Consider the following 14,461-nt stretch of genomic DNA (forward strand, 5'->3'; position numbering starts at 1 on the left):
TGTCATGCTGTTCATTGGTCAGAAATCTCATGGGGTAGGTGGGTGAAGAAAGGAGAGTTTGTTTTTCTGAAACGGCAGTTAGCTACAGCATTCATGAAGGACTTGATTTTCCCTCTCACCTTTGTAAAACAGAAAATAAAATTAATGTATGAACCGTAGCACTCAAGGGTACAAAGGTGTAATTTTTACACACAGGAGGGTGGATTAGTAAAATGGTCTTTGAACATATTTTCTAACAGCAATTAATTGTACTACTGTTATTGAAATAAACAGCGTGTCTCTCTCTTTCTCTTTCTCCATGCCTCTGTGGTGCTGAAAGATGCACAGCAGCAGCTACTTTTCAACTGTTTTCTTATTCTTATTATTCATATTCTTATTAATAGAATAGAATAATTCTAAAAAGCTGTCTTCATTTCAGTTAATGAACCATATTATAATAAAATAATATATAATTTATAACATTTAAACTTGTGATTCAGGTAGTTTAACCATTGCAAATTACATGAATTCTGCCAAAGTCAGCAGTGAGATTACAGTCTGTGCTGCTCTCTTTAGCTAGGCTAGGCTAACTCATCTAGTGTTACTTTTTTGCATTTTTTTTCTTCATTGTTATTGGAATTAGCTACTCATTACTACTTCATGTATGTGGTGTAAACTGAATTACTAAAACATGTTGATTTACTAAAACAGTAAATATTTTTCAATACAGGAAACAGGTAGGGAAAATATATGAATTTCAAAGACTAGCTGTGGCTATCTCACTAGCTAGCTTTAACTTAAGCTAGCTCTCTTGCTTTAGCTAGCTGTCTAGCTGGTTGTTCCTCTGTTTCTGAGGTCATAGGGTTAATTATTTTTTGTATGGCAAAACAAATGTCAACAAGTGGTCTCAACTCAGTTTTGACTGAATATGCTGTCAGTGAGTTTGTCTTTGAAGAGGCAGTATATTTTTTTTAGCTCTCAGTCTGACTCGAATCAATCAGAGCTCTGATGTGCGAGTGTTTGATCAGTATTACACTTTGCACTTTTGCACTTGTGTGTTCATCTTTTCATCCCTCTCCAGGATCCAGAATTCCAGCCAGATCTGGTGGCATCTAAGTCATATGCGGCGGCGGGCCTCTGCTCCTGGGTTTTAAACATCGTCAAGTTCTACGAGGTTTACTGCGAGGTGGAGCCCAAACGTCAAGCTCTGAGCAAGGCCAACGCGGAGCTAGCTGCTGCACAGGAGAAGCTCGCCGCCATCAAGAGCAAGATCAATGTAAGCCTTTGAGTTGCACTGAGCATACAAGAAAGAGTCTGTTTGTTAGATGCCAAGTATATCTGTCAAAGGCAATTTCAATATCTAAAATCCAGAGAACCTATGTATTACCATTTTATTAAAGAAAGGACTTTAGCTCCTTTCTATTCTTTGAAGTCCTGCTCTTGTTTTTCAGTCACACAAAAACACACTGACACAAATACTAAATAGAGTCTTAAAGTCTCAGTTTGGTGGGCTGACTTTTTTAACAAAGCAGAGCGTGTGCAGAAAACTTAAAAATCTCAGCACTTAGACATAAAAGATTCTTTAGACATCAGTATGATCAACAGTTCTATCAAACCCTGAAGATAAGCAGTATAATAATATTTTGATGCAACAAATAAAATAAAAAAAACAACCAACCAAATGCTATAAACTGAAACAGAAATTCAGGATATGAATTATTTTATCAAAGCTTGAGTGACAGTTGACACATGCGCTCTGCCAGTAATGATATACCACCAGTATTTCATCGATACAAAGCTGGTGTAAGTGCTATTAAAGGCTTTTACTCTTCATTAATCTAAAACCAAATCCATCAACCTAAAAACTCTATTGATAAAAGCAGCTGTAAATAATTGTTTTTCAGTGGCGTTTGACATTCAGCACAACAGAGAGCCAGAGAGCCCCAGCAGAGCGCGGTGCTCGGGACGCTGCAGCGGCCGCTTACATCAAACCCCGCAGAGTGCAGAGTGACGACTGTTAATAAGATCCAGCATGACTTCTCTCTGTCATTTTTTTTTTCCAGCCCTCAGTCAGATCGCTTGAACGGAGAGTGGGTTCGGAGCCAAGGGGAATTAGCAATCCTCAAACTAATCTAATGAACCTGTGTGCCTCTCCACCGATTAATCCTGTTTGTCCTTGTGCTAATTGCTTCCATATGCCAAACAAATCCATAGCAGAGGGAATGATAAGTTTTAACCAACTTTTCACACGCTCCCAAGTTTCTTTCATACACAAGACTTCAGTGATCTTTGTTCTGTCTTTGAGGATTCTTTATGGCTAAGCTGTATTTTAACAAGTGCCAATTTTTTTTTTCTCTGTTTCTGTGTGTGTGTGTGTGTGTGTGTGTGTGTGTGTGTGTGTGTGTGTGTATTTGCGGCCCTATCAGCACCTTAATGAGAACCTGGCCAAGCTGACAGCCAAGTTTGAGAAAGCCACCGCAGACAAGCTCAAGTGCCAACAGGAAGCAGAATCAACGGCGCGCACCATTTCCCTGGCCAACCGCCTGGTGAGGAGAGCGACAGCGGGGTCATACGGAGCATCAGCTACACCCACAACACACTCTCTTTCCCAGCTGTTTCCACTCACTCCTTCCATGAGATAGATACAGATGTGCGAGATGAGGATGTAAATGAATGCAAATACATTATTCAGCATCCATTTTCATGTCGACGCATCATCCGATTGACGCGATTTGTTAAAAATGTCACAACACTTCTTTCCAAATTGAAACGCACACAGACATCAGACGCAGAATGAGGATAAATTGAGAATAAAAGTCCATAAATCACTTTGGAAATGGTAGAAATGATAGAAGATAGGCGCCCTTGAAAGCTTCAGTTCTTGGCTCATGATAATCAGATTGAGACTTAACCAGGTACTTGTTGTGTGTATAGTGGAAACTATAAGCTGCCAAAGCAGCAGGACTTTGCATGATGCAGATTTTGTCAACAAATACGCTAGAGGCTACTTAAAGCAAGAAGATGTAAATCATTTTAAGTTCAATTTTCAGATATTCAGCAGGGTTTATCCTCAATAACTTTCATTAGTTTTCACTAGATTAGTTGTGCAGTGGAGGATAAAGCCTGATTTATATTATTTTTACCTCATGATCTGATATTAAGGTCTGCACCTCGGAGACTTGACAGTAAATGACAAGCTGAAGTTAGGTACCGTCTGAAAAGCGAGAAAAGAGAGCTTTTCACGTTTGTCAATAGCTTTCTCTTTTTTCATAGACTCTTTTTCTTTTTATCTGGACCTCCTCATGTTGCATAAACAACTTAAGACCTGTTGATAACTTTCAAATTTACATTCATCAGGGCCTCCTCCCATTATATACAATACACAACCTCCACTATTCAAAGAAACATCATGCATTATGGCCCACTATTAAAACCTCCTGTTCCATTTGCACTATTCATTTCCACCTGGACCATTAACTGTTGTGTGCTGCTGTGTGACTGTTAACCAAAGTTACATGTTTTTTATTTACTAAGTGGGTCTGATTCATTTAGGTAGATGGTTAAAATACTGTATGTTATCAATGGTATTCTGTATATTTAGTGAGCAGCCTAGCTGACAACTTCGAGTATAAACGCTAACCAACTCCAGTATAAATTTGAATACAGATATTTTTATTAGATAAAAAAATACAGATAGTAGCTTTAGCGTCACACCACTAGTGCACAAACGTATCTCTGCTTGTTAGTGTAGCTTCTCTTTCCATATGTTAAGACACTCACACACACACACACACACACACACACACACACACACACACATACATATATGCATAAATCCCGCCATCACCTGCCGGAGTGGTAATCTCCTGCTGACAGCAGCGAAACAAAAAGATGAGTGTTGACACTGTTAGTATGATAATCTAAATTATTCAGAGGAAGATTCCAAAAGGCCTGACGGGAGCAACAAAAGGACAAGAAGTTGCGCTCATCTGCTAGTCACTCACAAATATCAATGCAAATGCAGTCAACTCGCTGAAGTGTAAAGTGTTTCTGTGATTTATGCTGAAAAGTTACAGTCTGTATCCAAGTTGGGTGCCTCTCAAGTTTGGAAGAGATATTAAGGTGAACTTTATTGATCCCTGATGGGAAATTGCATCATTGCTGCAGTAAAGAGTAGAAGTGTTGCATGAGCAGAGAGGTAATAAAGGGTATGAAAACCTAATAAAAAAGGACTTGCAGCTAGTAAGGCATCGTAGTTCTGGAGATTTCCTGAAGTGTCTGTACATTGATGACGGCGGCCGAAAATGAATTTAGATCTGATTTTACAGGATGTAAAGCTGGTCTGTCTCTGTGTTTCAGGTGGGAGGTCTGGCGTCAGAGAACGTTCGCTGGGCCGAGGCTGTAGAGAACTTCAGGAAACAGGAGAGGACTCTGTGCGGGGACGTCCTCCTCATCACCGCCTTCATCTCCTACCTGGGGTATTTCACCAAACGCTACAGGCTGCAGCTTATGGACAACACCTGGAGGCCTTATCTCAGTCAGCTGAAGGTGGGTGTGGGCTTGTACTTGTGCATTAAAGGTGTCGCGGCTACACCGGCTACAGAGATGACATGTGGAGACCTCAAGAATGGTGATTGGTCAGCTTGGGCTTCTCGTGTTTCTTCCTACAAGTTTATGATCGTAAAAACAAAGAAACACGTCCAAGTAGCCTACTGGTTAAGATGTATACCGTATAACAGCAATGTCCACAGCTTCATTCTGGTAGCGGACATTTGTTGCATGTCGTATCCCTCTCTCTACCTTATTTGCTTAGCTCCAGCCTCCATTTCTGTTGGTTATGATAATATCTTATTCAGCAAATGAACTGCTGACATTTGAGAATGCAGCAACATCGCTAACAAGAACAAGAACAAGCAGTCAGACAAGTTGTAAACAAACTTCCAGGTTAGATAAACTTAATTATGAAGAGAAAACAGAGATGAACAGTAAAATTAAAACTCAACTTCCTGCTTCACTTTGACCTACTGTACTCGCTGTAGTTTTGCACACTGATGGATTTGCTTCACAGTGAGGGATTATAAGTGACAGTGAACTCACTTTCAGTTTTACCTCCAAATAAGATGAAAGCTAATCTGTCAAAAGTGTCAGCTTGTTCATAACCTATTTAATCATCTCGCCTCAATACAATATTATCATAAGCTTCAGAATCAATAGCCGAGCTGCAAAAACAAAGCGATTCATTCCCCCGAGCTATAAAAAAAACAGTTTTTCTTTACACAAGTTGAAGAAAAGCTGGGTAATCTTCTCCTTTTCAGCTGCTGAAAGAACAAATCACTGTAGCACCAAATATACATTAATCCACATCTGAAAATAGTCCCTGACAAATGTGTGGAGACTGAAAGAAAGGTCAGAGGAGGCTGATTTTTTTTTTTCCCAACAAGATTCTGATGCAGGTTGAGATTGTGAGGACAACATGAAACAAGTTGAGGAAAGACTCAGTTATCTGCTGGTTTGCAGTAAGCCTCATATACTGTAGCTCTCTGTCACAGTCAATGAAAGGATGTAAACACATATAGAGAAAAGTTTTAGTCAGAGACAAACTCATATCTAACTTTATACTATAACTTTGAATCATTTTAACCACTGTGGTGTAGTCTTACAATTGGAACTCGCAAACATCACACATATTGATATTATCTGCAAGGTTCCCATCCCTGTAACCCCTGACCTGGACCCTCTGACCATGCTGACGGACGACGCCGACATTGCGGCATGGCAAAACGAGGGGCTCCCAGCCGACAGGATGTCCACCGAGAACGCCACCATTCTGACTTCCTGCCAGCGCTGGCCCCTCATGGTGGACCCCCAGCTGCAGGGCATCAAATGGATCAAAAACAAATATGGAGAAAATCTGCGCGTCATCCGCATCGGACAGAGAGGGTGAGCTGCTTTATGCTGGAACGTGGACATGGTGGTTTTTTTTAGACATATTTCAGACAAGAATTAACAGAGAAATACCTGCTACTTTATTTTGAAAGGTACCTGGATGCCATAGAGAGAGCTCTGGCAGAAGGTGACGTGGTCCTGATAGAGAACTTGGAGGAAACCTTGGATCCTGTTCTTGGACCACTGCTGGGCAGAGAAACCATTAAGAAGGGCAGGTAAGAAACACATTGCACCTTTAAGTCTGGTTGTGTATAGAGGTGCTGGGTAATAATAAAGAGAGGAGAAGGGTTCAGGTTTTTCAGTGTGTAAGTGTCTCTCAGAGTTCAATCCACTCAGTAAAGTCTGTTTTGTTTTCTTCACAATCCCAAATAAACTCAGTTTAATACAGGTTTTACTGCTGATCCACACAAAACAAAGCAAAGACGCAGCAAAGCAATACAGTACATAAAATAAGCACAGCATAAACGTCAGATAGATCGGACCACTATGTTTAATTATTTATCTTTATAAGTTACAGTTATGGCTGAAAATAACAACAGAAATAAACAAGTTTGCCAATTTCACATATCCCTGCATTTAGAATCAAATGCCAGTTTTCTGTTGTTAATGCAATGATACACTAATTCACTCTATACTGACTTATATTGATCACTTAGTTTAGTTTAGTTTGTTAAATATATGTTTCATATTTTTCCATGTCATTCACTGTGTCATTCCCCTCTGACATGATGGTTATGATGATGATGGATATGATGTTCTAAAGACGAACTGATCAATACTGCTTTCGTTGTTTTATGGAAATCATAATTGATCGAAATGCATACAAGTATGCATGAGCATATCATTACTGTCATTGCTTTGGGTGAAAAGTTTGAATGTCAAACTGTGGTTTAATACAGACGATACACTTATTCATAAGAGGTCGTGATATTGGGGTAACACTGATCAGATGCCCTTTCTCACCATCAAAGTGAGATTTAAATGCGTGGAAAGAATTGTTATAGAGACTGACACAAACTGTCAGATACTCGTAGCTTCAATCAAAAAACAAAGACATTAACATCAGCCTTCCAAAACTGCTCTAATCCTTGTTGAAATAGCAGCTACTGTATTTATATCCAAGTTCCAACTGTGATACATATCTGCTGGATTTATCAGATAAATTAAAAGGAGCAATTCACAATTACCACAAGCTGTAACAAAGTCAATAAATACATCCAGTGAAAGCATCCCTTCTCCTTCCAGTAATGACAATCACACTTTTAATTAAACGGTGGTGTATTACCTTACTTCCCAAAGCTATAAAATTAAAAGTACCAGACATTGCCCTGCTGCCAAAAAACATAACGAGAGCACTAAATGTGTGTTCATCTGCATCTGAAAATAGTCCCCAGCATATTCACTACTTGGGTGATGTTTGCTTAAAACCACAGCGCCCAGTTGTTTTAAGAAAAAAAAAAGAACCTTTAGGGAAGCTGTAGAGACGTTGGTAAGTATTGAGAGACAACCAACACATTGTAGGTTTTGGTCTTCTCGTAGGATTCGTTGATATAGAATAACACCAGACTTATTCTTTAAAGGGACAGTGACATGACATTCTTTGAGAACCGCTGATTAAAGACAAGTGTCCCAGACACCAAGAATATAGACGCATTCATCTGAATACAGGAGCATGACAGATAATTATAGCATCGCCTTCAATGATGAGTCTCTTTGAGTGGTTCCTGCTCCAATCACATTTCCCATCACCGTCTCAGAATCTTTGCTTTCATTTAGCAACCCTCAATGATCAAAAACATCCCGTTCCTCATTTACCAAACAGGTACATAAAGATCGGAGACAAGGAGTGCGAGTACAACCCCACTTTCCGCCTCATCCTGCACACCAAGCTCGCCAGCCCTCATTACCAGCCGGAGCTGCAGGCCCAGTGCACGTTGATAAATTTCACAGTGACCAGAGACGGTCTGGAGGACCAGTTGCTGGCCGCTGTGGTCAGCATGGAGAGACCTGACCTGGAACAGCTAAAGGTGAGGAAGTCAGACTACCTGTCGAGGCAGAGAGAAAGCCTACCCGATACAGATATTTAACTACAAAGAGGACTTTTTGTCAGATCTCTTTTATCTGATATGTCGCAGGAATGTTAAAGTGAACCCGAGCAGACATGAAAGCAGTATCTGTCACAGCCATCAGGTGCTATCACAGAACAAAACAACTGTTCCACGTCGGACTCTTTGAGTTCCTCTCCTAACATCTCTTCTGTGCAGGTGTAATTAAAAGAAACAGTTTGAGGAGTCAGGGGCCTCCAGGAGCCGCTCTCGCTCGTCATTATCCATCTTTAACGCTACACATCGGGAAGAAAATGTCGTCTTGTCGTCTTTAGACATCACAAGAGGCTGCAGGTCTGGGCTCTTTGATTCCAAAACAATCATCTGGCGCCTTTGATTAACGGCAAACTAAGTGGATGTGTGATAATTATGGGGCTTTGGGTTCCTCATTTAGGGAGACCGGGACACTGCACGACTGTGTGTGTGTGTGCATGCGTGTCTGTGCGTGTGTGTGTGTGTGTGTGTGTGTGTGTGTGTGTGTGTGTGTGTGTTGGTGAGTGTCTGTCTGGAGGTGCGTTTGCTTCTGTGTGCATGGTGGATTTGTACGTGGAACATAGAGTAATGAGAAAATTAGATTACCATTTAAATGTGCAGTGAGTAGTGTTCTTCAAAGTATATTGATATTCATTTTAAAATTGTATTACAATTAATTTGAATAGTTATGCATGACTTCACAGCTTCTTAACTACTGTCCAAATTCCAGTGACCAATTGTCACTGTGCAGTGTTTCCACCTATCATTACCTTGGAGGGGCAGCCCACCCGCCAACGGTATCCCCCTGCCCCCCCCCACCCCTCCTGAAAGAAACAAATAAAAACAAACTGATACTAGCAAGATAACAGGAGTACATGATTTACCTTATTCATGTGCACTCGTTTCATTTCAGCTCATTGTAGAGAAATACACTGATACGAACAACCGCCCTACTGCACACATCTATGACGACACTGTTGACCCCGCATATCCATATCTGTGACACTCCCACCTCACGACAACTAGTATTTTCAGAATAATCCTAATCTCAACTCCTATAAGAAGTGAAAGGGCCTCAAAAGTCTGGACCAAAAATCTGCCTTTGTTTCAGACCACTAATGATATTTGCTAATTCTCAAAACAATTAATTTTAAATGCAGAACCATTATTTTTCATGATTTCACTAAATAATAAAACCATAGTTAAAAACACAAAACACAAAATTTCACAGTGCTGACAGTGTTCGGGAGTTGATTTTTAGTTTTGAACTATTGCTTTATCTCCTATGTACCTGTCTGTTCACAGGTTTGCAAAGAGCACTTTGTCTTAAAGTTTAAGATTAAAAGAAAGATTAAAAAGCACTCATTACTCACACTGCTCTACTATGACTACTGACACTACTGAATATATTGTTTTTGTTTGGTGACTTCTGACACCAGAACTTCTTTTTACTCTTTGTTAACATTTTGCTATCAGAGTTTGTTGAATCTGAAAAGCAGAAGAATACAGATATGTTCTTGCATTAGACCCGTTGTTTCCTCTGCATGATCCACACAAAAACAGTCAAGAACCCAGTATAGAGACTATAACCAACAATGTGTCTCTCAATACTTCATGACTTCCCTACCTCTTCTGCTTCCTACTGAAGACATAAATCTTTAAAAAAACACCTCGCAGATATTTGGTTTCACTTTTTAAAAAAAGGTTCAGTAATTTCCCTAAAACAGCTGGGCGCTGTAGATTTTTAACAAACATTACACAAACAGGAGGACATGTGGTGGATGAATCCACATTTGGTGCATTAGTGAGTATTTCTGGCAGCAGGACGGTGTGTGTGTGTGTGTGTGTGTGTGTGTGTGTGTGTGTGTGTGTGTGTGGGATTGAGTCAAAATAAACTACAGCGTGTGTGTGTTGATGGTAATGAAGGAACATGTCACCCAATGCAACAGTGTGGCTCATTGATGTGTTTTTAATAATTTTTGGACGACTACGGAGCTCTACAGCACAGAGGAATAAGATATATCAGGCTTTGGATACACTTGGATCACTTTTGGGATTTGTTGACGATAAGAAAAATATAGCTTTAATTAACTAACAACCTTATTCTTTAAATCGTTTGATAATCAACCATGAAGGCAAAAATACATTAATACAAAATAAAAAAAATGAACTTCTGAAGCACTGACAATTTTCCATTATGTCACAGTCACCCTGTGTATTGTTACTGTGACTTTCCTCCATTCATCATCGAGCTCCAGGAATTGTGTAATTGTGTCTTGATGCTATCCTCAAGGGAGTTTCATCTTCTTCTTTTTTTTTTATCACTTTGGCAAAACTCATTTATGTTCACACATCCATATCCACCTCTCTGAAATCAAAGTAGAAGCAGAAAGGAGACGCTTTGAGGTGTATTTTCCTTTTTAATGTAAATGACTCTCTTTGTTGTGCAGACCCTCGACCCCTTGACTGCGAGGAGGGGGAAAGCTGTTGTTCCACTCTGTTGATCAGCGTTGTCATCACCAGCTGTAGCTTTAAGCTGTCGCCGCTGGTCAGAGTTAATGGCCGGCTCGCTACTCTGCGTACAGTACGGCAGACTTTCGAGGAGTAATGAGCGCCACATAGTTACGATACCCACAGTACCGTCCACACTGTGAATGTAAATGTTGGTAATTAAGCGAAAACTCACTTGATCAAAGCTCTGGCTCCTAATGATGTCTCGCGCTCATCTCATCGACAATCTGCTCTTTTCCTGTCAGCTGCTTGAAATGGATTGGCCGGTGGCGCTACTGTACCACAGCAATTAGACAACACATTGACACACTTCCACTGTTCCTTAAACGCGGAGGCTCTTGTCAGTCGCAGGGAAGGGGGAAAAAAATCAGAAAGCCCTCCTCGTTCAGAACGTGTCTGGCTCACGGCGGAGTCTCCGAGAGATCAGAACGGAAGATAATGTGGGAACTCTGTTAACGGGTCAGGCAGATTTACTCTAACACAATCCTATTTGCATTTTGATGGTTTTCCGGAGGCGTCCTTGTTTGCGTTGGGCCTCTGTAGGCAGCGCTTTATTCAGACCTGTAGGCTTTCATCCATGGACAAATCAGCATTTTTAATAAATGGAGAGAAGGTGGGGAGGAGGGGAAGGTGAGGGTGGAGGGGGGGGGGAGGGGGGACCAAAATGCCTGAGTTATTTTAAGCCTTACGTCCCCTCAGCAAAATCCAACGGAGAAGAAGTGAAATGTGATTTAATGAAGCTTGTTTAATTAGCATTTCACTGAGATCGGAGGGTGAGGAAAAAAAAAAAACAAGATCTGGAACTCACTTATCATTTTAATTAACACTGAAAGTTGAGTGTGGTGTTGGTGGAGGTGGAGAGGGGAGGGGGTGGGGGGGGGGGGGTCTAGCTGTGTACATTCCAAGCACCTTACCATGAAAACACGGCCCGCAGAATGGAGCGCTGAATGGCTTTTTTTGTTGTCAGTAAACAACCCGGACTGATAACAATCATCAGACTGATAGCAAAGTGCAAATTGGCTGTACCTGTTTATATCCTTTGAACGAGTCAGCGCCATTATACCTTTTAATGAGGTTAGCGTCGCTACTGAGCCGTAAGATGACTACCGGGTGAAAGAGCTCTCATTTAACCCAGCCAAAGACGAGGGAGGGGGGGGCTAAGGAGCTTAAAATGTCAAGTTGCCTTTTTGGAGAGTGCACAGGGGGATCAGTCTACAACCTTTTACTACCACAACTATCTCCTCTGGTCCTCCCTCTGCGCATATACGAGTGTGTGTGTGTGCACATCCTGGTGTGTGTGTGTGTGCACAGTTTTTATCCAGACCTTTGCTGTTAATGAGAACTAAAAATGCTCCACTTCCCAAATTACCTTAACAGGGCTGCTCTGTGGCACTTGGTAATCATTTGCCTAAAAAAAAAAATGATAGATGTAATATCTCATTTTAATCCCAATTAGGGTGTTCTGCTGACTGGTTAATTGTTTGTTTTTCCCAAGCAAGGGTAATTACAAGTACAATGTGCCAGAGGAAAGCTAATCGTTAAAAACTGACTCATTATTGGATCCAGTTGGGAATGTTTTGGTGTGGATAGCTTTTTTTTTTTTTTCCCCCCCACCCTCAAGAGCACATGCATCCGGGCAAGTAGAAGGTCACAGTTGAGTCACACAGGCGGATGTCCCCCCGGCTAAATGTCCACCATTCTGTTACTTTCTCCTCCGTGTTCCAAAAGCGCGTACACGTCGGGCCCTTTCCTTAAAATGCCACGAATCACAATCATTTTCCCTCCCTGTGCAGTTTTGTCAGGAGGAGAACTTTTCAACGACAGAGTGAGTAATAACGTCAAATTCATATCCTGTAAGGTTTAACAAGGCAGAGGCCCAATTAGTTTTAACAGTGATGTAAAATACCTCTCATCACTACAATAGGAAATGCTGTCATAAAGAGAGCAATTAAGCAGTGTGATCTCTTAAACTATCTGCTCCCCCGGCGCGATTTGAGCTAAGTATGTCTTTTGTCATGGGAACATTATGCCACAGGGAATAGGAACAGCTCCACCCACACGGCAACCTCCCAGCATCCCCCCCCCACCCCCCGTGATTACACGGAGGCTGCCAGAAACGTATTACCGCCGTCTGTCAAGGATCACGCCACTCAGAAAACCTCGGCTATTATCAGTATCTGACAACACCGGAGTAGGCAAATCTCACAACAGCCCACCCTCTCGTAATTACAACAATTCAAAGGTCGCAGAGGCTTCTATTAAGGGAAACTTCAATAAAGCAAAGTCATTATCGAGCAGAAACAAGGAGCTGCAACAGACTATAATGAAGGACAAAGCAGGATGAAGCAATAAAGAGAGGAACCGTGCCCCGTCGACTTTGTTCTACCAACGTCTCTCAAACGCCCGGCTTTGAAAAAGTGAAAGTTTCTCTTTTGTTTTTTCAGCTAAAACAAAGACTGAAAAAAAAAAACAGCTTGAGTTGGAGCTTTATTAGAGGACGGGGTGCACTAATCCATATGGTGAGGTGTGAATAAAACCCATTGCGACTGAGCTGCGCGTGTACGTTTGTGCATATTCTGCGTGATGCCTGCTTCATAATGGAATCCGTAATGTCTCGTAACGGCGGATTCATACTGGATGTGAGTGTGCGTCAGTCTGGATGTGTAGTTCACCATCAAAGCTTCCCCTCTCTCTCTCGCTCCAATCGACGGTCTCATCACACCGAGGGTTAGGTCGCCCCGGCAGAGGTTTGATGTCAGCAACCAGACGGAAGCTGGCTAATCCAACCCAGAGCGCTCCCTTCATGGGTCCGGAGAGCCGATGCAGAGCATATTGATTAGTTCTGCCTTTGAGGTGCCCTTCAGTATTCATGTCCTCACACTGACCCGCACTGTGAACGTCTCCCACTGCCTCAGATTTTGATGATAAGGCCAGAAAAGAACCTGTCAATGTTGTTGTGCGTTTGTGTGTGTGTCTATCAGTCTGACCTGACGAAGCAGCAGAACGGTTTCAAGATCACCCTGAAGACGCTGGAGGACAACCTGCTGTCCCGTTTGTCCTCGGCTTCGGGGAACTTCCTGGGTGACACAGAGCTGGTGGAAAACCTGGAGACGACCAAACGCACCGCAGCGGAGATCGAAGAGAAGGTCCTGTCCTTGATCTTTATAGCTTTAAAGCTTTACATCTCAGTGTTAAAATGCCAAAACAGGAAGTTGAATGTTTATTTGAAAAACACCACACTCTGACCTAAAGTTTGCCTCTGGATAAAGACAAATGAGCCTTGCTAACCTGTTAGCCAGTTGTCAAGTTCTGCAGTTTAGTGTTTCTTCTCTTTTTTCTCTTTTTCTTCAGTGGCAAGAATAAAACTCAAACCTATAAGGCAACAGGACATTTAATAAATGTTTTACAACACACTATAATGTAGTTATAAGCAGATATAAGTGTTAAATAATACAATGACAATAATACAGAATGTCTTCATAGTTGAAGTTACAATTGTTGACAAATACTCTACATTAATAAATACTTAAAATGTCCTTATATCTGCTTATAACTATATTATAATGTGTTATAAACCATTTATGGATGCTGTGTAGACAGACTTAAAGCCTGTCGGGCTCCTCTCTTACCCTGTAATTATTGAATATGTACCATGTAATTAAAAACATACTTCTAGGGTAATTTATTTCTAGGTTCCTCCTATATTTAAATATGTTAACCCCTTACTTGCTGTACCTCTTCCCTCATACTCACTGATAGGTCCCCAGTAAGTATTTCATTAGTAACCTCTATGTACAAACTATTTACACTGTAACCATATCCCCTTCTCTCTTCCTCCCTTACTTTGTTTCTCTTTTTTTTTTTGGTCAGCAAATCAGATCATGTCAGCTTAGCATATTATCTCTACCAGAGTAGAATTACTGATGTTTCTGATACTTCAGAACACT

General features: G+C 41.2%; 1 protein-coding gene across 8 annotated transcripts in view; it reads left to right on the plus strand.

Moving 5' to 3' along the window:
• dnah9 (dynein, axonemal, heavy chain 9) overlaps positions 1–14,461 on the plus strand; it is a 178,652-nt gene that overhangs the window by 95,785 nt on the left and 68,406 nt on the right. For 7 of the 8 annotated variants that reach the window (XR_010924965.1, XM_067576794.1, XM_067576793.1 and 4 more), the window contains 7 exons: positions 1,061–1,255; positions 2,406–2,525; positions 4,339–4,527; positions 5,684–5,919; positions 6,018–6,140; positions 7,748–7,952; positions 13,496–13,660. Coding sequence is in view for 7 of the 8 variants with exons in the window: in XM_067576794.1 (XP_067432895.1) it covers positions 1,061–1,255; positions 2,406–2,525; positions 4,339–4,527; positions 5,684–5,919; positions 6,018–6,140; positions 7,748–7,952; positions 13,496–13,660 (1,233 nt within the window). In the remaining variant the exon portion in view is untranslated. Of the gene's footprint in view, positions 1–1,060; positions 1,256–2,405; positions 2,526–4,338; positions 4,528–5,683; positions 5,920–6,017; positions 6,141–7,747; positions 7,953–13,246; positions 13,361–13,495; positions 13,661–14,461 lie in introns of those variants that run through there. The other variant, XM_067576798.1, reaches the window with a different exon arrangement.

This window comes from Thunnus thynnus, chromosome 20 (assembly GCF_963924715.1).
Source record: "Thunnus thynnus chromosome 20, fThuThy2.1, whole genome shotgun sequence".
Classification (NCBI taxonomy): domain Eukaryota; kingdom Metazoa; phylum Chordata; class Actinopteri; order Scombriformes; family Scombridae; genus Thunnus; species Thunnus thynnus.